This window comes from Musca domestica, unplaced genomic scaffold (genome assembly GCF_030504385.1).
Source record: "Musca domestica strain aabys unplaced genomic scaffold, Musca_domestica.polishedcontigs.V.1.1 24, whole genome shotgun sequence".
NCBI classification, from domain to species: Eukaryota; Metazoa; Arthropoda; class Insecta; order Diptera; family Muscidae; genus Musca; species Musca domestica.
In genome coordinates this window covers 7,497,896-7,524,540 of record NW_026712272.1, presented here as the reverse complement: position 1 = coordinate 7,524,540, position 26,645 = coordinate 7,497,896, and the positions used below count along the sequence as shown (strand labels likewise).

The window sequence follows — 26,645 nt, the reverse complement described above, 5'->3', positions numbered from 1 at the left end:
GCATCCGGTTCTCTTCATATTTCACACATCCTGTTATTTCCACTAACACAAGATCTTCCGTGAAAATGGAGCATATCGGTAAGCTCCTTGTGGTACCTCCCCCACAAAGGGTCAAAATTTTGAATAATCGTGGAGCTCATAAAACATGAAATTAACATCCGATTCCATTCAGACGTGGCACATCTCAATATTTTCATTAACACAAGATCCGTTATAAAGATGGTAGAGATCGGGCCATACCTTCTGACACCTCCCCCACAAAGGGTCAACGATTTGAATAACCAAAACGATCATAAAAACCGAAATAAGCATTCGGTTCTCTTCAAATTAGATAAGCCACATTATTTTTATTAAACCAAGGTCTGCTGTGCAGATGGAATATATCGGTCCAATCCTTCTGGTACCTCCCTCCCAAAAATGTTCAAATTTTTAAATATCCATGAAACTCATAAAACGCGAACTTAACATCCGATTCCATTCAGACTTGGTACATCTCTACATTTCCACCAAACCATCTGTCTGTCTAATTTTAATAAATAATTTTCCGAAAATAAGGACTCCAAAATCCTAACCTCCCTTCAACTTTAATCTCTCTTCTATATTTATAAGCAATTATATTTATATTTTCGTCTTTATTTTTATGGCATACTTTTTGGCGTTCACATTATTTGCCACCATTTTTGGCTTTCTCTTACGAATTTATACCTCCTCGCCCCTTGGAAACATTGTCTAAGCAAAGAAGACAAAACTCCATAAAACGAACGTAATTTTGGTGTCTATCCTTGGAAAACTTTGCCATAATTTCCCCCCTCGCAATCTTATTTTTCTCTTCCTTGCCATTAAATCTCTTTTCGGGGCCAGTTGGGTAGGGTTTTCTGGCTTCCTTTCACCGCTGAGTCATGATGCAGCCGAATGTTTTTTTTTTTTTTTTTGGCTTTTATTTCTTTTGCCCAAGTTTCTGAGGTATTTTGTTCTTGTTACACCTGTCTGGCTGCCGTTTGGTTGGTTGGTGTCTGCCGGAGAGTGTTAAGGTTTTATGGAATTTAATGATGGCTTCTAAGGGTATTCGTAGCGGCTAAATGGAAAATAATTTTTTAGGACAGTGTTTGAGAGAGACATTTTCAAAAGAAATAAATATTTTTGAATAAAACCAAAAAACCAAAAAAAAACCAGCAGCTCTTCTATGAGCCATAGAAGACCAGCAGCTCTTCTATGAGCCATAGAAGACCAGCAGCTCTTCTATGAGCCATAGAAGACCAGCAGCTCTTCTATGAGCCATAGAAGACCAGCAGCTCTTCTATGAGCCATAGAAGGCCAGCAGCTCTTCTATGAGCCATAGAAGGCCAGCAGCTCTTCTATGAGCCATAGAAGACCAGCAGCTCTTCTATGAGCCATAGAAGACCAGCAGCTCTTCTATGAGCCATAGAAGACCGGCCGATCTTCTATGAGCCATAGAAGACCAGCAGCTCTTCTATGAGCCATAGAAGACCAGCAGCTCTTCTATGAGCCATAGAAGACCTGCAGCTCTTCTATGAGCCATAGAAGACCAGCAGCTCTTCTATGAGCCATAGAAGACCTCAAGCTCTTCTATGAGCCATAGAAGACCTCAAACTCTTCAATGAGCCATAGAAGACCTCAAGCATAGAAGATCTCAAGCTCTTCTATGAGCCATAGAAGACCTCATGCTCTTCTATGAGCCATAGAAGACCTCAAGCTCTTCTATGAGCCATAGAAGACCAGCAGCTCTTCTATGAGCCATACAAGGCCAGCAGCTCTTCTATGAGCCATAGAAGACCTCATGCTCTTCTATGAGCCATAGAAGACCTCAAGCTCTTCTATGATCCATAGAAGACCAGCAGCTCTTCTATGAGCCATAGAAGACCAGCAGCTCTTCTATGAGCCATACAAGGCCAGCAGCTCTTCTATGAGCCATAGAAGACCAGCAGCTCCTCTATGAGCCATAGAAGACCAGCAGCTCTTCTATGAGCCATAGAAGAGCAGCAGCTCTTCTATGAGCCATAGAAGACCAGCAGCTCTTCTATGAGCCATAGAAGACCTCAAGCTCTTCTATGAGCCATACAAGACCAACAGCTCTTCTATGAGCCATAGAAGACCAGCAGCTCTTTTATGAGCCATAGAAGACCTCAAGGGAAGACCTAGGGACCATACAATTTTCATCATCGAATTTTCAACTTTCCCCATTTTTTCTGTTCCGTAACACTGTCCCCAAAGGATTATAATTCCAATAACCCACCTAAAAGGGTGTGTGCAGTGTTTTCCTTAGACTACTGCCAAAATAGCTTAGATTACCCGAGCTTACGACATGATTTCAGGCTAAATGTTATCGGCTTCAACACCAAGTCAGTTTTCGGTTGCAAAAACACGTATGGGCAATATAGGGTGGTGCTGCTGCTTCTCTATCTGCTTTTCGTTCAATTTTAAAAGTGTGTTAGTAATTCTAGAGTTTGTTGAAGAAAAAAGAAATTCTCTCCTGTTTTGGCTCAGCTGCAACCCATGTTGCCACATTACCCAGAGACTTCCGTTGTTGTCTACGTTTCTCTCTTCTTCTCGTCGTTTTTTCTTGGTAATTGTAAACGGTAAAAAATTGAAATAACTCTAATACACACACACGAGCACACATACACACACGGAATTTTTTTTCGGCCTAACCCATTGGAGTAATGTAGTGCCGACTCCTTGGCTAAACAGAAGGTAACGACTATGTAAAAATTGCCAACCGCAACAGCAAATGTGTTGTTGTTGTTGTTCCTGCAGATTGGGTTCTTGTGGCACGTTGTAGTTGTTGTTCCAAAGTGCATGTAGTGCAGTAATTTTAACAACTTCCGGCACGGAAGCATAAATTGCCATAAATGTTTTAAATGTGTGTATGTACAGTTTTTTCGGGGAGTTGTTTTTCGCTACTTTAGATTTTTGGAAAGTAAGTTTTATTTTCAGTGAGATTTGAAAGGGTCTGTACGGAAAGTAAACAGGGGAGGTTCAAATGGGGAAAAATGTAAATTAGTTGTGAATGATCGAAATTTAAAGCATGATTTTAGGCGTTATGGGAATTGGGTTCTATAGCCAAATTGCGACTGGTATTTCAGTGATAAGTAGTGTAGCTAGAGATTTGGTTTCTTTGGAGGCCAATAATGAAATTTTATGAGGAATATTTTTTCCCTTAACTCCGTTCCCCTAAAATGAAGTTTTGAGGGAGATATCGATAAGATTCTAAAATTACCCAAAAACATAAAATATTTTTGAAAAACTTCAAAGTGATCCTGATATAATCGGGCGATTGCTTCGAGATACATATTTGATTTGTTTGAAGACCCTTAGGGAAATTTGATGGAGAATATTTTTTCGATTGACCACTTTCTCCTAACATGAAGTCTTGGGGGAGATTTTGGCACCATTTCTATAAATTCCAAATGCGTCAAAATATATGAAATATTTTTGGGAAACTTCAAAGTGATCCTGATATAACCGGATGATATCTTCGATATACACATTTGATTTGTTTGCAGACCCATAGTGAAATTTGATGGAGAATATTTTTTCCATTGACCCGTTTCTCCTAACATGAAGGTTTGATGGAAATTTTGACACAATTTCAAAAAATTGCAAATAAATCAAAATATAAAAAATATTGTTGGAAAACTTCAAAGTGATCTTGATATAATCGGCTGATAACTTGGAGATACATATTTGATTTATTTGAAGACCCATGATGAAATTTGATGAAGAATATTTTTTCCATTGACCCCCATTCCCTAAAATGAAGTTTTCGGGGGAGATTTTGGCATAAATTCGAAAAATTGCAAATAAACCAACACATGCAAAATATTTTTGTGAAACTTCAAAGTGGTCCTGATATAACCGGATGATATCTTCGATTTACATATTTGATTTGTCTGAAAACCCATAGTGAAATTTGATGGAGAATATTTTTTCCATTGACTCCCTTTCTCCTAACATGAAGTTTTGAGGGAAATTTTGCCACAATTTCGAAAAATTGCAAATAAATCAAAATATAAAAAATATTTTTGTGAAACTTCATATTCATATTTACATATTTGATTTGTTTGCAGACCCATAGTAAAATTTGATTGAGAATATTTCTTTCCCCCCCATTCCCCTATTCCCTAAAATGAAGTTTTGAGGGAGATTTTGGCACAATTTCGATAAATTCCATATAAACCAAAATATATACTTTTTTTTGGGAAACCTCAAAGTTATCCCGACAAAATCGGGATATATGTTCAAGATATGTACATAGCATGTTTGGAGACATGCAGTAAAATTTGATGGAGAGTATTTTTCTCTTTTCCATCAACCCTCTATAAAGAAAGCTTGTTGGAGATAGTGACCCGAGTCGGACATGCAGCAAAATTTATATTTTTTAGGCAATATCCAAATTATCCCTCATATTTGCCTGATATGTATAATAGCTACCGATTTTGCTTGTTTAGTGACTTATAGTGAAATTCGATGGAGAACATTTTTTCCATCGACACCGTTTTCCTAAAATGAAGTTTTTGATACAATTTCGATAAATTCCAAATAAACCAACACATTCAAAATATTTTTGGGAAACTTCAAAGTGATCTTAATATAATCGGGTGATATCTTCGAGATACATATTTGATTTGTGTGAAGACCCATTGAGAAATTTGATGGAGAATATTTTTTCCATTGAGCCCCTTTCTCAAAAATGAAGCTTTGGGGGAGATTTTAACCGAATTCAAAAACCTTGGCGGTAAATACCATAATATAAAAATCTTTTCATACTGCTATTTTTTTATTAAATTTTCCCTGATTAGTATCATAGCTACACACTCGATCTGTTCGGTGACCCATAGTGAAATTTGATGATGAATATTTCCGTCTTTGGTACCCCTCCCCTAACTTGCTGTTTTATGGGCGATTTTTGCATTTCATTCAAAACCTTGGCGTTGAATACAATAATATTTGATTTTTTTTTGTTTCTAATATTGCATTAGTTTTTCCCCGATATGTGTCTTAGCTATACACTTGGTCTGTTTGGTGACCTAAATTGAAATTTGATGGTGAATTTTTTTCTCCTTAGAACCCCTCCTCTAACTTGCTGTTTTATGGGAGATTTTGGCATTTAATTCAAAACCTAAGGGTTGAATACATTAATATTTGATTTTTTTTTCATACTGCCAGTTTTGCTTTAGTTTTTCCATCATATGTGTTATAGCTACCCATTTGGTCTGTTCGGCGATTTTTAGGGAAATTTGGTGAGGAACATTTTCCCCTTTGACACCCATCCCCGAACTTGTTGTTTTATGGAAGATTTTGGCATTTCATTCAAAACCTTGACGTTAAAAACTATAATATTAGATTTTTTTCTTACTGCCAAATTAGCATTAGTTTTTCCCCGATATCTGTCATAGCTATACACTTAGTCTGTTCGGTGAGCTATAGTGAAATTTCATGATGAACATTTTCCCCTTTGACGCCCATCCCCGAACTGGTTGTTTTATGGGAGATTTTTACATTTCATTCAAAACCTTGGCGTTGAATGCGATAACATTAGATTTATTTCATTCTGTCAATTTGTATACATTTTTCCCTGATATGTATCATAGCTACACATTCGGCGACTTTTAGTGAAATTTTGTGAGGAATATTTTTCCCTTTGGCAACCCTCCCCTAACTTGCTGTTTTATGGGAGATTTTTGCATTTCATTCAAAACCTTGACGTTGAATACCATAATATTAGAATTTTTTCATATTGCCAATTTTCTATTCATTTTTCCCTGATATGCATCATAGGTATACACTCGATCTGTTCGGTTACCTATAGTGAAATTTGATGATGAACATTTTGCCCTTTCACACCGATCCCCTAACTTGTTGTTTTATGGGAGATTTTGGCATTTCATTCCAAACCTTGGCGTTGAATACCAAAATATTATATTTTTTTCTTATTGCCAATTTTGCATTATTTTTTCCCCGATATGTGTCAGAGCCATACACTCGGTCTGTTTGATGACCTATAGTGATATTTTAGGATATACATTTTCCCCTTTAGCACCTCTCCCCTAACTTGCTGTTTTATGGGCGATTTGTGCATTTCATTCAATACCTTGGCGTTGAATACCATAATATTATAATGTTTTTCTTATTGCCAATTTTGCATTAGCTTTTCCCCGATATGTGTCATAGCTACACATTCGGTCTGTTCGGCGATTTTTAGTGAAATTTGGTGAGGAATATTTTTTATTTTGGCAATCCTCCACTAACTTGCTGTTTTATGGGAGATTTTTGCATTTCATTCAAAACCTTGACGTTAGAAACTATAATATTAGATTTTTTTCTTACTGCCAATTTTCTATTCATTTTTCCCTGATTTGTATCATAACTATACACTCAGTCTGTTCGGTGACCTATAGTGAAATTTGATGATGAATATTTTCCCCTTTGGCACCCTTCCCCTAACTTGTTGTTTTATGGGAGATTTTGGCATTTCATTCAAAACCTTGGCGTTAAATACTAAAACTTTTATTTTTTTTTTCTTTCTGGCAATTTTCTTTAGTTTTTCCCCGGTATGTGTCGTAGCTATACACTCGGTCTGTTCGGTGACCTATAGTGAAATTTTATGATGACCATTTTCCTCTTTGACATCTCTCCTCTATCTTGTTGTTTTATGGGAGATTTTTACATTTCATTCAAATCCTTGTCGTTGAATAACATAATATTAGAATTTTTTCATACTGCCAATTTTGCAATAGTTTTTCCCCGATATCTGTCATAGCAATACACTCGGTCTTTTCGTTGACCTATTGTGAAATTTGATGATGAACATTTTCCCTTTCGGTACCCTTCCCCTACCAGGGTGTTTTATGGGAGATTTTTGCATTTTATTTCACCACTTCGCGTTTAAAATCATATATTAAACTATTTTCGAAAAGAGGACCAAGAGGACCCCAAATATGAGCCCCTAGAGGGTTAAGATGTTCAACAAAATTAAATTTCATTTTGTTATCTGCAATAATGCCAAACATATCGTTCACCTTAAATAAAAGGATAACCGGGTTATACTGCAAATTCAAAATGTCTATAACTTAAAATGTTCGGAAAATTAAATTTTAACTTTTTTTTATTTAATATTATTTTTAAAAATTTTCTTTTGGGGTTTTCCTTAACACTCACCTTGGTGTTGTTAGGCAGGCGAAGGCTTTTATTGGTGTCTGAAACCTGCAATAATACAAAAAAGACCAGAAAAGAAAGAAGACAAAAATACAAATAGGTATGGCTATTTTCAAAATAATTTTTTTTGTAATAAATATTTTTTAATTAAATATTTAATGTTATTTTATTTTTAATTTTTTTTTAATGTATTATTTTACATTACAGAAACTACAAAACTACTCAAAAACTTAATTTTTTTTTTTCTAAAAAAGTAAATAAATATTGAAATTGCTTTAAAGGATACCCTTGATATTAGATTACACCACCACTAGTCAGGATTTATTTCGTTTTTGTTCTGCCACCAAAAAAAAGAAACCATAGTAACGTCCCTCTAGACATGGCCATAAGGTATGGACAAGGAAAGTTTTCTTTTTTTTGTGAGTGGAAATAAAAAACATGAAAAACCATCAACAACAACAAAATCCCAATGCCAACGTGAATGCAGTGTAAATGAAATATGGCGCCAAAGAAAACCTTAACCAAAAGCCCTAGAGTTTGAAACTTATTCGCTTTAACTACTCACTTTGGCAATGGTGGTGGTCGAGGTGGTGGTGGTGAAAAAAAATTAAACGTTAACATTTTAGTAGCAATTGCAGTTGTTTTTGTTTTATAACAAAAAAAAAAAAAAAAAAAAAAGACTGAGAGAAAAAAATGCAATTTTCCGTTGCATAAAAATTGAAGAGCGAATTCAGGGAAAAAAAGGGGAATTTCATTGAATGTAACCAACAACTCAACAGCTTGGGAAGTGGATTTTAAACGTTGTTTTTTATTTCATAAGAGAATATTTTTTACTGTTGAAAGTGAAATAAATAAAAAAAGCATTAAGTTCGGCCGGGCCGAACTTTGAATACCCTCCACCATTTGGAATGAATTTGGAAATTTTCAAAAAATAAAATCCTTAAAAAATTGTGTTTAAATTTCAAAAAATACCGAATACAGCCCTTTTATTGGGGTCTATACGACATGGAGCTATACGGGCATTGTTTGTCATAAGCCATCACCATATTCAAATTTGAAAACTTGAAATAAACGGTGAAAAATGTAGCTAAAATCATCAAAATATGGAGGTACCGTTATATCGGAGCTGTGCGAAGACGTGGACCTGCACAGACAATTTTCTGTCATAGGCTGTAGTATTCATTACGAATTTCAAATACCAGATTTGAAACAATTCCGGTTAATAATGTCACTAAAATCATCAACATACCGAATATCGGAAGGTAACGTTATATGGGGGCTATAAGAAGACGTGGACCTGTACAGACAATTTTCTGTCACAGGCTGTAGTATCCACTTCGAACTTCAAATACCAAATTTGAAACAATTCCGGTTAATAATGTCGCTAAAATCATCAAAATACCGAATATAGGGAGGTACCGTTATATGGGGGCTATATGAAGACGTGGACCTGCACAGACAATTTCCTGTCATAGGCTGTAGTATTCATTACGAACTTCAAATACCAAATTTGAAACAATTCCGGTGACTAATGTCGCATAAATCATCAAAATACCGAATATCGAGAGGTACCGTTATATGGGGGCTATACGAAGACCGTGACCTGCAAAGACAATTTTCTGTCTTAAGATGTAGTATCCATTAGGAATTCTAAATACGTAATATGAAACAATTCCGGTGAATAATGTCGCTAAAATCATTAAAATACCGAATATCGGAAGGTAACGTTATATGGGGGCTATACGAAGACGAGGAGCTGCACCGACAATTTTCGGTCTTAGGCTGTAGTATCCGTTTTGAATTTCAAATACCAAATTTGAAACAATTCCGGTGAATAATGTCGCTAAAATCAATAAAATATCGAATATCGAGAGGTACTTTTATGTGGGGGCTATATGAAGACGTGAACCTGCACAGACAATTTTCTGTCTTAGGATATAGTATCCCTTTGGAACTTCAAATATTAAATTTGAAACAATTCCGGTGAATAATGTCGCTAAAATCATTAAAATACCGAATATCGGAAGGTACTGATATATGGGAACTATACGAAGACGTGGAGCTACAAGGCCCATTTACGAACTTAGCCTGTCTACTGGAAAAATAAACATGTGTGCATAATGTTAGACTTCTATCTCAATTCGTTCGAAAGATAGCGTGATTACAACAGATAGACGGGCAGACAGACAGACGGACATCGACTTAGAATTTTACGCTGATCAAGAATATATATACTTTGTTGGGTCTGACGTGACCCTCCTCGTTAGACCGTCCTCCATAGTATGGTGGAGGGTATAAAAACATGGCATACTTTTAGGAAACGTTTTTTAAAAAGAGATATAGTGCATACTTTTAGGGGTTATTTTTTCTAGGATTTTTTTAAAATATACTTTTTCGTTAAAGAATATTGTTTCAAACATATTTTTAGGAAAAATATGTATATGAAATATGGTGCATACTTTAAGGAGATTTTTTGGAGGCGTGAACTCATATTTGACTGATATATATAATTGAACAAAATGTTTCCCTGATATATATCATATCTACCAATTTTTCTTAGTTGGTGACTTATATTAAAATTCGATGAGGAATATTTTTTCCTTTGACACCCTAGCCCTACATTGACGTTTTTTTTAGGAGATATAGGCTCTACTTCAATATATGGGAATTTAAAATTTAAACACACATAAAACTCTGTAATAGACACCCTACATCTGACCGTTATTTTATCGATACATATCATAGCTACGAATTTCGTTTGTTCGGTGACCTATAGTGAAATTCGATGGGGAATATTTTCCCCCTTGACTTCACTTTCCTATAATGAAGTTTTAGGGGAGAAATTGACCTATTTTGAAAATGTGGAAAATAAATGCCAAAAAAAGAGAATTTAGTTATTTTTTTATTTTTCCTGATATATATCATAGCTAGCAATATTTCTTATTTGGTGACTTAAAGTAAAATTTTATGGGGAATATTTTTTCCTTTGACACCCTAGCCGTACATTAAAGTTTTTTACGAGATATAGACTCTACTTCAATGTGTGGGAATTTAAAATTTAAACACACATAAAATTCTGGTATTGACACCCTACATCTGACCCTTATTTTATTGATATATATCATAGCTACGAATTTCATTTGTTCGGTGACTCATGGTGAAATTCGATGGAGAATATTTTCCCCTTTGACTTCCCTTTCCTATAATGAAGTTTTAGGGGAGAATTTGACCTATTTTGAAAAGGTGGGAAATAAATGACAATAAAAAGAAAATTTAGTTAATTTTTATTTTCTCTGATATTTATCATAGCTTCCAATTTTTCTTATTTGGTGACTTATAGTAAAATTCGATGAGGAATATCTTTTCCTTTGACACCCTTGCCCTACATTGAAGTTTTTTAGGAGATATAGGCTCTACTTCAATATGTTGGAATTTTAAATTTAAACACACATAAAATTCTGTAATAGATACCCTACATCTGGCCGTTATTTTATCGGTATATATCATACCTACGAATTTCGTTTGTTCGGTGGCCTATAGTGAAATTCGATGGGGAATATTTTCCCCCTTGACTTCCCTTTCCCATAATGAAATTTTAGGGGAGAAATTGACCTATTTTGAAAATGTGGAAAATAAATGCCAAAAAAAGAGAATTTAGTTATTTTTTTTATTTTTCCTGATATATATCATAGCTAGCAATATTTCTTATTTGGTGACTTAAAGTAAAATTTTATGGGGAATATTTTTTCCTTTGACACCCTAGCCCTTCATTGCAGTTTTTTTAGGAGATATAGGCTCTACTACAATATGTGGGAATTTAAAACACATAAAGTTCTGGTATATACACCCCACATCTGACCGTTATTTTATCGATATATATCATAGCTACGAATTTCGTTTGTTCGGTGGCCTATAGTAAAATTCGATGGGGAATATTTTCCCCTTTGACTTCCCTTTCCTATAATGAAATTTTAGGGGAGAAATTGACCGATTTTGAAAAAAAAAAATTTAGTTATTTTTTTATTTTTCCTGATATATATCATAGCTAGCAATATTTCTTATTTGGTGTATTGGTGTATTCTTGTATAGACACCCTACATCTGACGATATTTTATCGATATATATCATAGCTACGAATTTCGTTTGTTCGGTGACTTATGGTGAAATTCGATGGGGAATATTTTTCCCTTTGACTTCCCTTTCCTATAATGAAGTTTTAGGGGAGAGATTGACCTATTTTGAAAATGTGGGAAATAAATGGCAAAAAAAGAAAATTTAGTTATTTTTTTTGATATTTTTAATAATTTTTCTAAAAAGTTTTCTATGTTCTAAAAGAGTATAATTTTTTTAAAAAAAAATTATGGAGAGGGTCAGCAGAACGTATAAAATTTTTCAGGTATTTTCAAGCAATTTCAATATTTTTTTTTTCATATTTTCATAATTATAAATTAAATAATTGTCACTTTGTTTTTCGTTTAAATTTTTTTTTTATAAATTCAAACTAAATAATTACTATTCTCTCTCTCTCTCTCTATGACACCTGCAACCATTACAAATTTTTAATTATTTACGTAACAACAAAATTATAACACTTCATTTTCATAATTAATTACGAACAAACAATGTTATGGCAAACAATACAACTAACTATGGACGATGGAACTAAAACCACAACAACAACACTATTAAATAAACAATAGTTTTTCAATTAAAAATTTTATATTTACAGTATAGCAACAACAAAAAACAAATATATATAACAAAAATATCAAGAACAACAACAATGGTCCCCATAACCAAATTATGAATGAATGCCACAACAAAGGTGAGGTTAGGAAATGGATGGGTGGGTGGGCATACAAAAAATTAATGATTTACTATTTTTTCTTAAATTAATTGATTTACTAGCCGAGTAAAACACAAAGTAGCCATTAATGGTGATAAATATTTAATAATTATTTCCAATATTATAATTAAGTAATTTAATATTATGAACTAATAATTAAAGTTTAATTGTAGCGAATTGACCTGTAATTAAAAAAAAATGAGAGGTTGTGGGAACAAATAATTTTTATTTTTTTTTTTTTTAATTTAAATTTTAGAGTCTAAGAGAAGCTGAGAATTGTGGCTTAAAAATAAAAAATATGAGATCCTTTCGTAAATGTGGGCGATTACTAACCAAAAATCAAAAATTCTTTAAATACCCAAATTTTAAAAGATATTTTGAAGGAATGTAACATATGTGGAGAATCGATCCATTTGGAGACTTATAGCGGAATTTGATAAGGAACATTTTTCTCTCTGGAAGCATGTTCCTATATTGAATATTTGTAGAAGATACTGGCACTATTAAAAAATATTCAAAAATTTAAAAAATTATATTTCGAAATTTGATGAAGAATATTTCTGTCATTGACGTCATTCACCTTAGATGACGTTTAGTGGGATATATAGACCGATTTCTACAACGTATATCAAAAATTCGTTACTAATCTTTTTTTTTTATATCCAAATTTCAACACATATTTTACCGGAATGCAACATATATGGAGAATTGGTCTATTCGGAGGCTTATACTGGAATTTGATAAGGATTACTTTTCTCCTTGGAAGCATGGTTCTATATTGAATATTTGTGGAAGATATTGGCATAATTGAAAAATTAAAAAAAAAAAATTAAAAATAATATATATTTTTCGAAAAAAATCTATTTTTTCTGAAATTATATCAAATATAGGGATTTGTTTTTGTTGGAGACTTATAGTGAAATTGAGTGGAGAATATTTTTCTCTTTGACTATCCTCTCCAATATTGAAGTTTAATGGGAGATATCGACCCAATTTGAAATTATTGACAAACAAAACCAAAATGATAACTCATTTTATATCCAATTTGGTGCCAATGTTTATCGAACATTTATTAGAGCGATCCATTTCGCGTGTTTGGAGACCTATAGTGAAATTTGATGAAGAATATTTTTGTCAATGACGTCATTCACCTTAGATGACGTTTAGTGGGATATATAGACCGATTTCTACAACGTATATCAAAAATTCGTTATTAATCACTTTTTTAAATACCCAAATCTTAACACATATTTTACCGGAATGTTACATAGGTGGAGAATTTTTTCATTTGGAGACTTATAGTGGAATTTGATAAGGATTCCTTTTTTCCTTGGAAGATATTGGCATAATTCAAGAATATTCCAAAAAATATAATTTTTTGTTTCAAAAATACTATTTGATGCCCAGATTTTCTGAAATTATATCACAGATAGGAATTTATATTTGTTGGAGACTTATAGTGTAATTGAGTGGAGAATATTTTTCTCTTTGATAGCGTACTTCTATATTTACGTTTAATGAGAGATATCGACCAAATTTGAAAACATTGACAACTAATTGCAAAACATTACAAAATCCTATCTTATATCCAATATGGAGCCAATATTTATCTGACATTTATTAGAGCTATCCATTTGGCGTGTTTGGAGACTTATAGTGAAATTTGATGTGGAATATTTTTGTCATTGACGTTATTCACCCAAGATGACGTTTAGTGGGATATATCGACCGATTTCGACAATGCCAACCAAAAATTCATTATTTTTCGTTTACTACCCAAATTGACCCTCAATCTCTGAAATATATATTATCTCTTACGATTATATATCTCTCCACGCTTATAGTGAAATTTGATATAAAATAATTTTCTTTTGAACTCCCATTCCGTATAATAAATTTTAGTGGACCTTTAGACCAGAATCCGAAAATTCGATATCAAATTACAAAATAGCAAGTATTTCATTTTTATATTAAATTTTGCACCCATATTTCCTTGATATGTTTTATAGCTACCGACTTTGCTTGTTTGGAGACTTATAGTGAAATTCGATGAGGAATATTTCACTCTTTGATATTGTTTACCTACAATTCAGCTTTCAGGGAGATATTGACGGAAATTGAAAATACCTTTCAAAAATTCAATATTCAAAAATTATTACCCGAATTGCCTATCACATTTCTCTGATATGTATCGACGCTTCAAATTTAATTTGTTTGGAGACTTATATTGAAATTCGGTTTAAAATGATTTTTCACCTTTGCCACCCCTCCCATAAAATGAAGGTTGGACAATATTTTTGGCCTAACCAAAAATATTGACAAGTGATGACAAAATGTAAGGAATTCTTAGGTAATGGTCAAATTGGACCTCAATACCCGCTATATATAGCACAGCTATTGAATTGGTCTTAAGGGTGACTTATAATAAAATTTGATAAAGATCATTTGTTCCTTTGATTCCCCTCTCCTACAATGAAGTTTTCTGGGCGAAATTGCCACCATTTAAAAATGTATTAAAATTTTTAAAAATTGAAGAATTATTAAAAGAAATTATAGTTGCCCCGCTATTTAAGTCATATATGGTATAGCTACAGATTTCTTTCCCTCAGTAACTTATATTAAAAATTGATAAGGAATAGTTTTCTCTTTGACTTCCCTCTCCTAAAATGAGGTTTACTGGGAGATTTCAACACATTCCGAAAACGCTGTCAATTGTTACAAAAAATCAAGAATTTTCATTTAAATCCCAAATTGGTCGTCATAATTTCCGGATAAATATCATAGCTAGAGATTTGATTTGTTCAGTAACTGGAGGTGGAATTCGGTGAGGAACAATTTTCCCTTTGACTCTCTTTGCCTATAATGTAGTTAAATGGGAGATATGGACGCTCCTCCAAAATGCAATTACAACAATTTCTTATTTTTCTGTAAAACTTAAATTGGACCTCATCTTTCCTCGATATATATCATAGCTATAGCATTTTTATATTCTGTGACTAGTAATGGAATTCGATGGAGAATATTTTTCCCCTTGACACCTATACCCTATAATGACGATTTGGGGGAAAATTTCGACCAATGTGGAATATTTAAAAAAATAATGTCATATATTAAAAATAATTGTATAAGCACCTGGTTTGGTCCTGGAATTAACTGCGAAATATGATAGCTATAGCCTCATTTTCTTCAGAAGCTTATGGTGAAATTCGATGCAGAATATTTTTCCCCTTGACACCTATACCCTATAATGATGATTTGGGGGAAAATTTCGACCAAAGTTGAATATCTTAAAAAAACAATTGCCAAATATCAAATATATTTTTATAAGCACCTGATTTGGACCTGAAATTGGCTGTGAAAAATCATGGTTACAATTTTCTCTTCTTCCGAAGCTTATAGTGAAATTCGATAAGGAATATTTTACTCTTTTATATTCTTCCGCGATAATGATGTTACAGGGGAGATATTGACACAATACCGAAAAAATTGACAATTTAGTCTCATACAAAATAAATTTCACAAAATCCCCAAATTAATACTCATATATTCGTAATATATACTAAAGCTACAACTTTTGATTCTTCAGAGACTTATAGTGAAATTTGATGAGGAATGTTTCTCTCTTTAATTCCGCTCCTCTATGATGCATTTGAATGTGAGATTTTAACCTAAAACAAAAACACTGACAACTAGCAGAAACAGTGATTTTAGCTTTAAACACCCAAATTGGCCGTCATATTTTCCTGATTTTTATCAAAGGTAGAGATTTGGTTTGTTCGATGAGTTTTAGTAGAATTTGGTGGGGAACATTTTTTCCTTTGACGCTTATGCCCTGCAATGACACTAAGTGGGAGATATCGACAAAATCTGAAATTGCAACGAAATAATACCAAATAAACTAATTTCAGTCCGATATTTATTCCTTTATCCAATTTCCTGTTCAGATTAATTCTCCCCCACGTCTTGGCTGCCAATGTCACCCACATTTAAAACAAAGCAACAATCCCACTCTCTCTCTCTCCTCTCCACCCCTGCTCTAAAAACCGACATTCCACCCACCTGCTTAAATTAAATTATTCATCTGTTTAACAATCCACTATTTCACTTGGTCTATTTAAATGTTGGTTACAATTAATTTCAAGCTGATTTATTTAACAACAGCAACAACAACGACAAGTAGCAGTAGCAACAACAGCAACAACTACTACTCGAATCCATTTCATTTTCCAACAATGGATGTTGTGGTCAAATGAAATCGTTTCAATTTTTATTTATGGATCTCTGCTCTGTGTTTTCATTTACATAAAAATAATAATGAAAAAAAAAAAACAACAAAAACAAATAAATAAATTAATGTTTGCTCGGCTTGTTGTAATGTATTTATAATGAATGTGTAACAACACCAACAAAAACAGGAAAACGGCACACGAACTAGGAATTATCGATTCGGAAAACTGGTTTTAATGAATGGAGAGGAAGATGGTTACGAATGTGGTCAATATTTTTTAAAAAAATATTTTTTTTAAATAATTCGGAAACGTGGAGTTTTTAAAAAATATTTTTTTCAAAGAATTAAATAACGTGGATTTTTTTAAAAATTATTTTTTGAATTAAAAAACAATCTTGGATTTTTAAGCAATTATTTTTACAAGTTAACAACAAAAGTGGATTTTATAAAAATTATTCTTTCAAAAAATCAACAAACTTTGATTTTTTAAAAATTATTTTTTGAAAGTAACAACAAACGTGGATTTTTTAAAAATTATTTTTCCATGGAAATTGCAAACGTGGATTTTTTAAAAATTATTTTTCCATGGATTTAAAAAACGTGGATTTTTTTAAAATTATTTTTCCATGGATTTAACAAACGTGGATTTTTTAAAAATATTTTTTTTTAAAGTAACAACAAACGTGGATTTTATAAAAATTATTTTTCCATGGATTTAACAAACGTGGATTTTATTAAAATTATTTTTCCATGGATTTAACAAACGTGGATTTTTTTAAAATTATTTTTCCATGGATTTAACAAACGTGGATTTTTTTAAAATTATTTTTCCATGGAAATAGCAAACGTGGATTTTTAAAAAAAAATATTTTTCCATGGAAATAGCAAACGTGGATTTTTTAAAAATTATTTTTCCATGGATTTAACAAACGTGGATTTTATTAAAATTATTTTTCCATGAATTTAACAAACGTGGATTTTTTAAAATTTTTTTTCAATGGATTTAACAAACGAGGATTTTTTAAAAATTATTTTTCCATGGAAATTGCAAACGTGAATTTTTTAAAAATTATTTTTCTATGGATTTAACAAATGTGGATTTCTTAAAAATTATTTTTCCATGAATTCAAACAAACGCGGATTTTTTTAAAATTATTTTTCCATGGATTTAACAAACGTGGATTTTTTAAAAATTATTTTTCCATGAATTCAAACAAACGCGGATTTTTTTAAAATTATTTTTCCATGGATTTAACAAACGTGGATTTTTTAAAAATTATTTTTCCATGGATTAAACAAATGTGGATTTTTTAAATATTATTTTCCATGGATTCAAACAACCGCGGATTTTTTAAATATTATTTTTCCATGGATTCAAACAAACGCGGATTTTTTAAAAATTATTTTTCCATGGAAATAGCAGACGTGGATTTTTTAAAAATTATTTTTCCATGGAAATAGCAAAAGTGGATTTTTTAAAAATTATTTTTCCATGGAAATAGCAAAAGTGGATTTTTTAAAAATTATTTTTTCATGGATTTAACAAACGTGGATGTTTTTAAATATTATTTTTCCATGGATTTAACAAACGTGGATTTTTTAAAAATTATTTTTCCATGGATTTAACAAACGTGGATTTTTTTAAAAAACATTTTCCATGGATTTAACAAACGTGGATTTTTTAAAAATTATTTTTCCATGGATTTAACAAACGTGGATTTTTTAAAAATTATTTTTCCATGGATTTAATAAACGTGGATTTTTTAAAAATTATTTTTCCATGGAATTAACAAACGTGGATTTTTTAAAAATCATTTTTCCATAGATTTAACAAACGTGGATTTTTTAAAAATTATTTTTCCATAGATTTAACAAACGTGGATTTTTTAAAAATTATTTTTCCATGGATTTAACAAACGTGGATTTTTTAAAAATTATTTTTCCATGGATTTAACAAACGTGGATTTTTTAAAAATTATTTTTCCATGGATTTAACAAACGTGGATTTTTTAAAAATTATTTTTCCATAGATTTAACAAACGTGGATTTTTTAAAAATTATTTTTCCATGGATTTAACAAACGTGGATTTTTTAAAAATTATTTTTCCATGGATTTAACAAACGTGGATTTTTTAAAAATTATTTTTCCATGGATTTAACAAACGTGGATTTTTTAAAAATTATTTTTTCATGGATTTAACAAAAGTGGATTTTTTAAAAATTATTTTTCCATGGATTTAACAAACGTGGATTTTTTAAAAATTATTTTTCCATGGATTTAACAAACGTGGATTTTTTAAAAATTATTTTTCCATGGATTTAACAAACGTGGATTTTTTAAAAATTATTTTTCCATGGATTTAACAAACGTGGATTTTTTAAAAATTATTTTTCCATGGATTTAACAAACGTGGATTTTTTAAAAATTATTTTTCCATGGATTTAACAAACGTGGATTTTTTAAAAATTATTTTTCCATGGATTTAACAAACGTGGATTTTTTAAAAATTATTTTTCCATGGATTTAACAAACGTGGATTTTTTAAAAATTATTTTTCCATGGATTTAACAAACGTGGATTTTTTAAAAATTATTTTTCCATGGATTTAACAAACGTGGATTTTTTAAAAATTATTTTTCCATGGATTTAACAAACGTGGATTTTTTAAAAATTATTTTTCCATGGATTTAACAAACGTGGATTTTTTAAAAATTATTTTTCCATTGAAAATTGCAAACGTGGATTTTTTAAAAATTATTTTTCCATTGAAAATTGCAAACGTGGATTTTTTAAAAATTATTTTTCCATTGAAAATTGCAAACGTGGATTTTTTAAAAATTATTTTTCCATTGAAAATTGCAAACGTGGATTTTTTAAAAATTATTTTTCCATTGAAAATTGCAAACGTGGATTTTTTAAAAATTATTTTTCCATTGAAAATTGCAAACGTGGATTTTTTAAAAATTATTTTTCTATTACAAAAATTTGACTTTGGGTATCTGGAATTAAGATATGGAGATGGTTTTGGAAATGAGTACTTAATGGTACGAAATTCGGTATTGGGTAAAGTGATAGGGCTTAAATTCCGATTAAAGCTTTCCATATTTCATTTCAGCTCCCCCAACTTCCATTATTTATTATTTACATATTTTCCCACATAATCTATTTAACTAGCAATAATTTTCATGCTAATTTCCGATGAGCAGAATGGCGACAAAAAAATTATCAACATTAGAGGAAATGAATTTTTTCCAATTTTTTTCTCATTTATGGATGGATGGATGGATGGATGGCAGCAGATACGCACACAGAAGATAGAAATTTGTCATTGTTTTGGCCCAAAAACAATAGACCAGCCATCATCAATATCCCAACCACATAGTCAACCGGATAACTAAATCCCAGCAACAACAGCTAACCACTGACAACAGTCAGAGAAAACATTTTTAATTTCCGTCCATCGACAGAGAAATTTGTTTCGGAATATTTGATTTGAATATATTTTTTCTAGGAAAAAATAAAAATAAAATCTAAATTATTTCACTGTAATGGCTACCGTTTACGGGAGGGGTGGTGTGGTGGGTTTTGAGATTAGCTTATTGACAGGTGACAAGTAGTCAATTTCGAGCAGAGTAACAATTTTTTATTAAAAAATTTGCAAGGAAGGCAACAAGCGAAAAATATGGAAATGGCAAAACAAAATGCAAATTATAACAGTAGTAGGGAAGCGAGGGAAGGAGGTTTCAGCCGTTAGGAGATTGATAATACTGCTAGCTCTAAGAATTGTCCGGCTTGTTGGGTTAGCTACTCTTAATTATACAATGGGTGTGGTGTGGTTGGTACTGGTTCTAATGCATATTTACAGTTAGATGCTGGCGATGATGATGACGATGTCGATTAAATTCCACAAAATATTCGTTCTATGCAGAACCGTTTAATACAAAAATAAAACAAACACCACCAACAAGATTTATGCAGCTTTTTAGTGTTAAACCGTAATCCAATTAGCTCCCAAAACAAAAAGTGGCTTTCGGTGAAAGTTGTGGCGATAATTACCTGGAAAGAGAGGAGAAGAGAAGAAAACGGAATTTAATTAGATGAGATTAATTTTTGCGGTGGGGGAATTAAAATGAAACATAGAATAAAAATGGGATTTAAAAGAATTTACAGAAGTGGATTTTTTAAAAATTATTTTTTCAAAGCAGCAACTAACGTGGATTTTAGAAAATTACTTTTTCAAAAAACCCATAAACATGGATTTTTTTAAGAATTATTTTTTTAAAGCACCCACAAATGAGGAATTTTGAAAAAAATATTTTTCCATGGAATTAACAAATGTAGATTTTTTAAAAATTATTTTTCCATGGAATTGACAGACAAGGATTTTATAAAAATTATTTTTTCAAAAAATCAACGAAAGAATTATTTTTCAAGTCTTTGACAAACTTGGATTTTTTAAAAATTATTTTTTCAAGTCTTTGACAAACGTGGATTTTTTTTTAAATTATTTTTTCACTTCCATGACAAACGTGGATTTTTTAAAAATGATTTTTTCAAGACCTTGACAAACGTGGATTTTAAAAAAATTATTTTTTCAAGTCTTTGACAAACGTGGATTTTTTAAAAATTATTTTTTCAAGTCTTTGACAAACGTGGGTTTTTTAAAAATTATTTTTTCAAGTCTTTGACAAATGAGGATTTTTTAAAAATTATTTTTTCAATTCCTTGACAAACGAGGATTTTTTTAAAAATATTTTTTCAAGTCTTTGGCAAACGTAGATTTTTTAAAAATTATTTTATTAGGGAAGCCACAAACGTGAATTTTTTAAAAATTATTTTATTAGGGAAGCCACAAACGTGAATTTTTTAAAAATTATTTTATTAGGGAAGCCACAAACGTGAATTTTTTAAAAATTATTGTTTCAAAGAATTCACAAACGTTGATTTTTTAAAAATTATTTTTTTAAGGCTTTGACAAACGTGGATTTTTTAAAAATTATTTTTTAAATCTTTGACAAACGCGGATTTTTTAAAAATTATTTTTTCAAGTCTTCGACAAACGTGGATTTTTTAAAAACGATTTTTTCAAGTCTTTGCCAAACGTGGATTTTTTAAAAATAATTTTTTCTTCTTGGTCTTTGTCTTTGATAAATGAGGAATTTTTAAAAATTATTTTGTCAAATCTTTGACAAACGTGGATATTTTAAATTTTTTTTTCAATTCCTTGACAAACGTGGATTTTTTAAAAATTATTTTTTCAAGTCTTTGATAAACGTGGATTTTTTAAAAATTATTTTTTCAAGTCTTTGATAAATGAGGATTTTTTAAAAATTATTTTTTCAAGTCTTTGACAAACTTGGATTTTTTAAAAATTATTTTTTCAAGTCTTTGACAAACGTGGATTTTTTTAAAAGTATTTTTTCAAGTCTTTGACAAACGTGGATTTTTTTAAAATTATTTTTTCATGTCTTTGATAAACGTAGATTTTTTAAAAATTATTTTTTCAAGTCTGTGACGAACGAGGATTTTTTAAAAATTATTTTTTCAAGTCTTTGACAAACGTGGATTTTTAAAAAAATATTTTATTAGGGAAGCCACAAACGTAGATCTCTTAAAATTTATTTTATCAAAGTAGCAACAAATCTTGATTTTTTTAAAAATTCTGTTTCCATGTAATTAACGAACATGGATTTTTAAAAAATGTAATATTATTTTTCCATGGAATAAAAAAGAATTTTCCTAATTTAAACCCCCTTATTATTTCTGTCACTCAAACGCCATCTGGCTCTAACATGGCCACCCTAATTCTCATGTTATAAGAATAACAAGAATAATATCAGCAACAACCATTCACCCACCCATCCACGGTACACAGATGATGATGACGTCTTTGACGACGATGGTGGTGGTGGTGATCGTAGAAAAACAAACGAAGGTGGTTGTTAATAAAATAAACCAACGAAAACATCATTTGGAAGAGACATCTCTTTTGGACGGGGGGTTTTATGCTCGGTGAGCATAATGGCTATTACTCACCGCTAAAGGTGCTCTATGACATAGATGCCATCTATGCTCTATGTTGTTATAACAATTCAAGAGAGAGAGAGAGGGAGAAACAGGGCAAAAGAAAGAACTTTCTCCTCATATAAAGTGGGTGGTTGATTGGTCGGTGTTTATGTTTTGTTCTTGTTTCGTTTTTTATGGAACAGCTTGCGTGTGTGAGATATATGGGGTTGAGGAGATGTTGAGAGACTCATTTTTGTGCTGTTCTCATGCTTATGCTCTCGTCACATCGGTGGTTGTTTGAATCTATTTTTGTGAAGATAAAAGCACCACCGATCAACAACCCACTGAGGGAGAAACAAATGTGGCTGCATGTAGGGGAGCCAGTGCAAAACAAGTAAAAAAGCTGATAGTTCGGCCGCACCGAACTTTGAATACCCTCCGCCATTTGGTACAATTTTTGGCAATTTTCAAAAAATTCAAATCCATTAAAAATTCTTGTTAAAATCTTATTTCAAAACTTACTTCATTTCGTTCGGAAGCTAGAGTGATTTCCACAGACGGACAGACGGATAGACGGACGGACATTTTGGGGTCTAAAATGTATATATTTCGAGGTGTTACAAACGGAATGATAAACTTAATATACCCTCCATACTATGGTGGAGGGTATAAAAAATTCATAATAGGCAATATTTTTTAATAATTATTTTTTCAAGTCTTTGACAAACGTAGATTTTTTTAAAAATTATTTTTCCATGTCTTTGACAAACGTGGATTTTTTAAAAATTATTTTTTCATGTCTTTGACAAACGTGGATTTTTTTAAAAATTATTTTTTCAAGTCTTTGACAAACGTGGATTTTTTTAAAAATTATTTTTTCAAGTCTTTGACAAACGTGGATTTTTTTAAAAATTATTTTTTCAGGTCTTTGACAAACGTGGATTTTTTTAAAAATTATTTTTTCAAGTCTTTGACAAACGTGGATTTTTTAAAAAATATTTTATCAAGTCTTTGACAAACATGGATTTTTTAAAAATTATTTTTTCAAGTCTTTGAGAAACATGGTTTTTTTAAAAATTATTTTTTCAAGTCTTTGAGAAACATGGTTTTTTTAAAAATTATTTTTTCAAGAAATTCACAAGTGTGGATTTTTTAAAAATTATTTTTTCAAGTCTTTGACAAACGTGGATTTTTTAAAAATTATTTTTTTAAGTCTTGGACAAAAGTGGATTTTTTTAAAAATTATTTTTTCAAGTCTTTGACAAACGTGGATTTTTTTAAAAATTATTTCTTCAAGTCTTTGACAAACATGGATTTTTTAAAAATTATTTTTTCAAGTCTTTGAGAAACATGGTTTTTTTAAAAATTATTTTTTCAAATCTTTGACAAACGTGGATTTTTTTAAAAATTATTTTTTCAAGTCTTTGACAAACGTGGATTTTTTTAAAAATTATTTTTTCAAGTCTTTGACAAACGTGGATTTTTTTAAAAATTATTTTTTCAAGTCTTTGACAAACGTGGATTTTTTTAAAAATTATTTTTTCAAGTCTTTGACAAACGTGGATTTTTTTTTAAATTATTTTTTCAAAGAACCCACAAACGTGGATTTTTTAAAAATTATTTTTTCAAAGAATCAACAAACGTGGATTTTTTTAAAATTATTTTTTCAAAGAATCCACAAACGTGGATTTTTTTTAAATTATTTTTTCAAAGAATCCACAAACGTGGATTTTTTTAAAATTATTTTTTCAAAGAATCCACAAACGTGGATTTTTTTAAAATTATTTTTTTAAAGAATCCACAAACGTGGATTTTTTTAAAATTATTTTTTCAAAGAATCCACAAACGTGGAATTTTTAAAAATTATTTTTTCAAGGAATTCACAAATGTAAATTTTTTATTTTTAGTGATTTCCACAGACGGATAGACGGACGGACATTTTGGGGTCTAAAATTTATATTTCGAGGTGTTACAAACGGAATGACAAACTTAATATACCCTCCATACTATGGTGGAGGGTATAAAAAATTCATAATAGGCAACACAACAACAATAACTTGAGAAAACGTTTTTTTTTTGAAGAGTAGAAAAGGGCCTCTATTATGTGGTATTGTTGTGGTGAGTGACTGACTGGCTGACTGACATTGTTTTGTGTGATAAATAGGGAGATTTTTGCCTCTGTTCAATTGGAAATGTTGGCTTTCGTGTTAACGACCGAACACAAATTAAGTCCATTAGTTAGGTGACATTCGACGAGGTGGTCACGCGCGCACAAAACGCAATAGCAGAAAAAAAACAAGCGAAACGAAAACAAACGTAAATAAGACACTAGCTAAATATTAGCAGAACCATTTGAAAAAGAATTTTTGCCGAAAAAAGAAAAGAAATATTTTAAAGAAACATATAAATTCAAGGTCATGGATATTGTGGACACAACCAAAGTGACGGGCCTGAAAAAGGCCAATATACCCGAAACCATTAAATTATATCAGGATTTGGGTAGGTGGCAGATTCAAGCTTTCCTAAAAAATTAAAAAAAAAAATAATGAATGACAAAATGTTAAAAAAATTATTAAAAAGAAAATTATTAATTAACAAATTGTGATATTGCAAACCTCCCCCCCAGATGATGATTCCAAAGAGCTGCTCAGATGTGCCAACCAGGTCCGCCAAAATGCCTATGTACCCTATAGCAACTTTAAAGTGGGTGCCGCTTTTCGCACAAAGTGTGGCCGTATTTTTACCGGCTGTAATGTTGAGAATGCCGCCTTTACCCCCTGTTCGTGTGCCGAGCGCACGGCCATCTGCAAAGCGGTAAGTGAGGGCTTTCGTGAATTTGTGGCCGGCGCTGTGGTGGCCTATCAGGAGGATGCCTTCACCACGCCGTGTGGCGTGTGCCGGCAATTTATTATGGAATTTTCGGCCGAAGACATGCCCATCTATGTGACCAAAGCTGTGGAAAATTCTGGACCCCAGCAGCCATTGGAAAATCAAAGTGGCGACAATGTGCTGTGTACCTCTATCTATAATTTATTGCCAAATGGTTTTAGGAATTATAAATAATTTTAGAAAAATATATATATTTTTTTGGAATTTATATATACACAATTTTATTTTTAAATTTAAGTTCATTTAAAAAAAAATAAAAAAAATAAAATAAAAAAATAATAAATAAATATCTAATTTGTATTTAAAAAAGAAATATTTTTTTTAAACTATAAATAAAAAAAAAAAAATAAAAAAGACATGAATATTAAAAATAATAATTTTCGAAATTTATTCCGGATATCAGTTTGAGAGAAATACGTGGACATACCAAGTTTGAAAGGAATCTTGAGGAATATAATTATCGAAAATTGTCATGCTTTGTGGGGGAGGTACCAGAAGGCGTTGTCCGATATATATCAAATTCATATCAGCTATTGTGTTAGCTGAAATATTTGGATGTGTGATATTTGGAGAGAATCGGAAGCTTATTTCGTATTTTTTAAGCGTTTTTGGTTATTCAAAATATGATCTCCTTTGTGGGGGAGGTACCAGAAGGCGTTGTCCGATATATATCAAATTCATATCAGCTATTGTGTTAGCTGAAATATTTGGATGTGTGAGATTTGAAGAGAATCGGAAGCTGATTTCGTAGTTTATAAGCGTTTTGGTCTTTCAAAATTTAATCTCCTTTGTGGGAGAGGTACCAGAAGGCGTTGCCCGATATATATCAATTTTATATCAGCTATTGTATTAGCTGAAACATTTGGATGTGTGAGATTTGAAGAGAATCGGAAGCTTATTTCGTATTATTTAAGCGTTTTTGGTTATTCAAAATTTGATCTCCTTTGTGGGGGAGGTACCAGAAGCAGTGGTCCGATATATATATCAAATTCATACCAGCTATTGTGTTAGCTGAAACATTTGGATGTGTGAGATTTGAAGAGAATCGGAAGCTTATTTCGTATTTTTTAAGCGTTTTTGGTTATTAAAAATTTGATCTCCTTTGTGGGGGAGGTACCAGAAGGAGTGGTCCGATATATATCAAATTCATATCAGCTATTGTGTTAGCTGAAACATTTGGATGTGTGAGATTTGAAGAGAATTGGATGCTTGTTTCGGATTTTTTAAGCGTTTTTGGTTATTCAAAATTTGATCTCCTTTGTGGGGGAGGTACCAGAAGGCGTGGTCAGATATATATCAATTTCATACCAGCTATTGTGTTAGCTGAAATATTTAGACGTGTGAGTTTTGAAGAGAATCGGAACCTTATTTCGTATTTTTTAAGCGTTTTTGGTTATCCAACATTTGATCTCCTTTGTGGGGCAGGTACCACAAGGCGTGGTCCGATTTATATCAAATTCATACCAGCTATTGTGTTAGCTGAAATATTTGGATGTGTG

General features: G+C 31.3%; 2 protein-coding genes across 3 annotated transcripts in view; one reads left to right on the top strand and one right to left on the bottom strand.

Annotated features, from left to right (window-relative positions):
* The window catches only part of LOC101888347 (uncharacterized), a 426,552-nt gene that overhangs the window by 154,079 nt on the left and 245,828 nt on the right, over window positions 1-26,645 (bottom strand). Inside the window, exon 2 of one of the 2 annotated variants that reach the window (XM_059123296.1) lies at window positions 7,180-7,224. The exons of the other annotated variant lie outside the window; for it this stretch is intronic. Within the exon in view, the coding sequence (XP_058979279.1) occupies window positions 7,180-7,224 (45 nt within the window). The remainder of the gene's footprint in view (window positions 1-7,179; window positions 7,225-26,645) is intronic. 2 annotated transcript variants of the gene reach the window in all.
* LOC101887564 (cytidine deaminase) lies at window positions 24,475-25,368 on the top strand. The gene is made up of 2 exons (XM_059123301.1): window positions 24,475-24,756; window positions 24,884-25,368. Exons 1-2 carry the CDS (start codon window positions 24,675-24,677, stop codon window positions 25,318-25,320), a joined length of 519 nt encoding a protein of 172 aa, XP_058979284.1. The 5' UTR covers window positions 24,475-24,674; the 3' UTR covers window positions 25,321-25,368.

What these genes read in the sequence shown, in the direction of transcription:
- LOC101887564 (XM_059123301.1), top strand. Translation starts at nt 24,675, where the DNA reads ATGGATATTGTGGACACAACCAAAGTGACGGGCCTGAAAAAGGCCAAT. An exon ending in TAAATTATATCAGGATTTGG is followed by an intron (nt 24,757 to 24,883) that starts GTAGGTGGCAGA and finishes CCTCCCCCCCAG; the next exon opens with ATGATGATTCCAAAGAGCTG.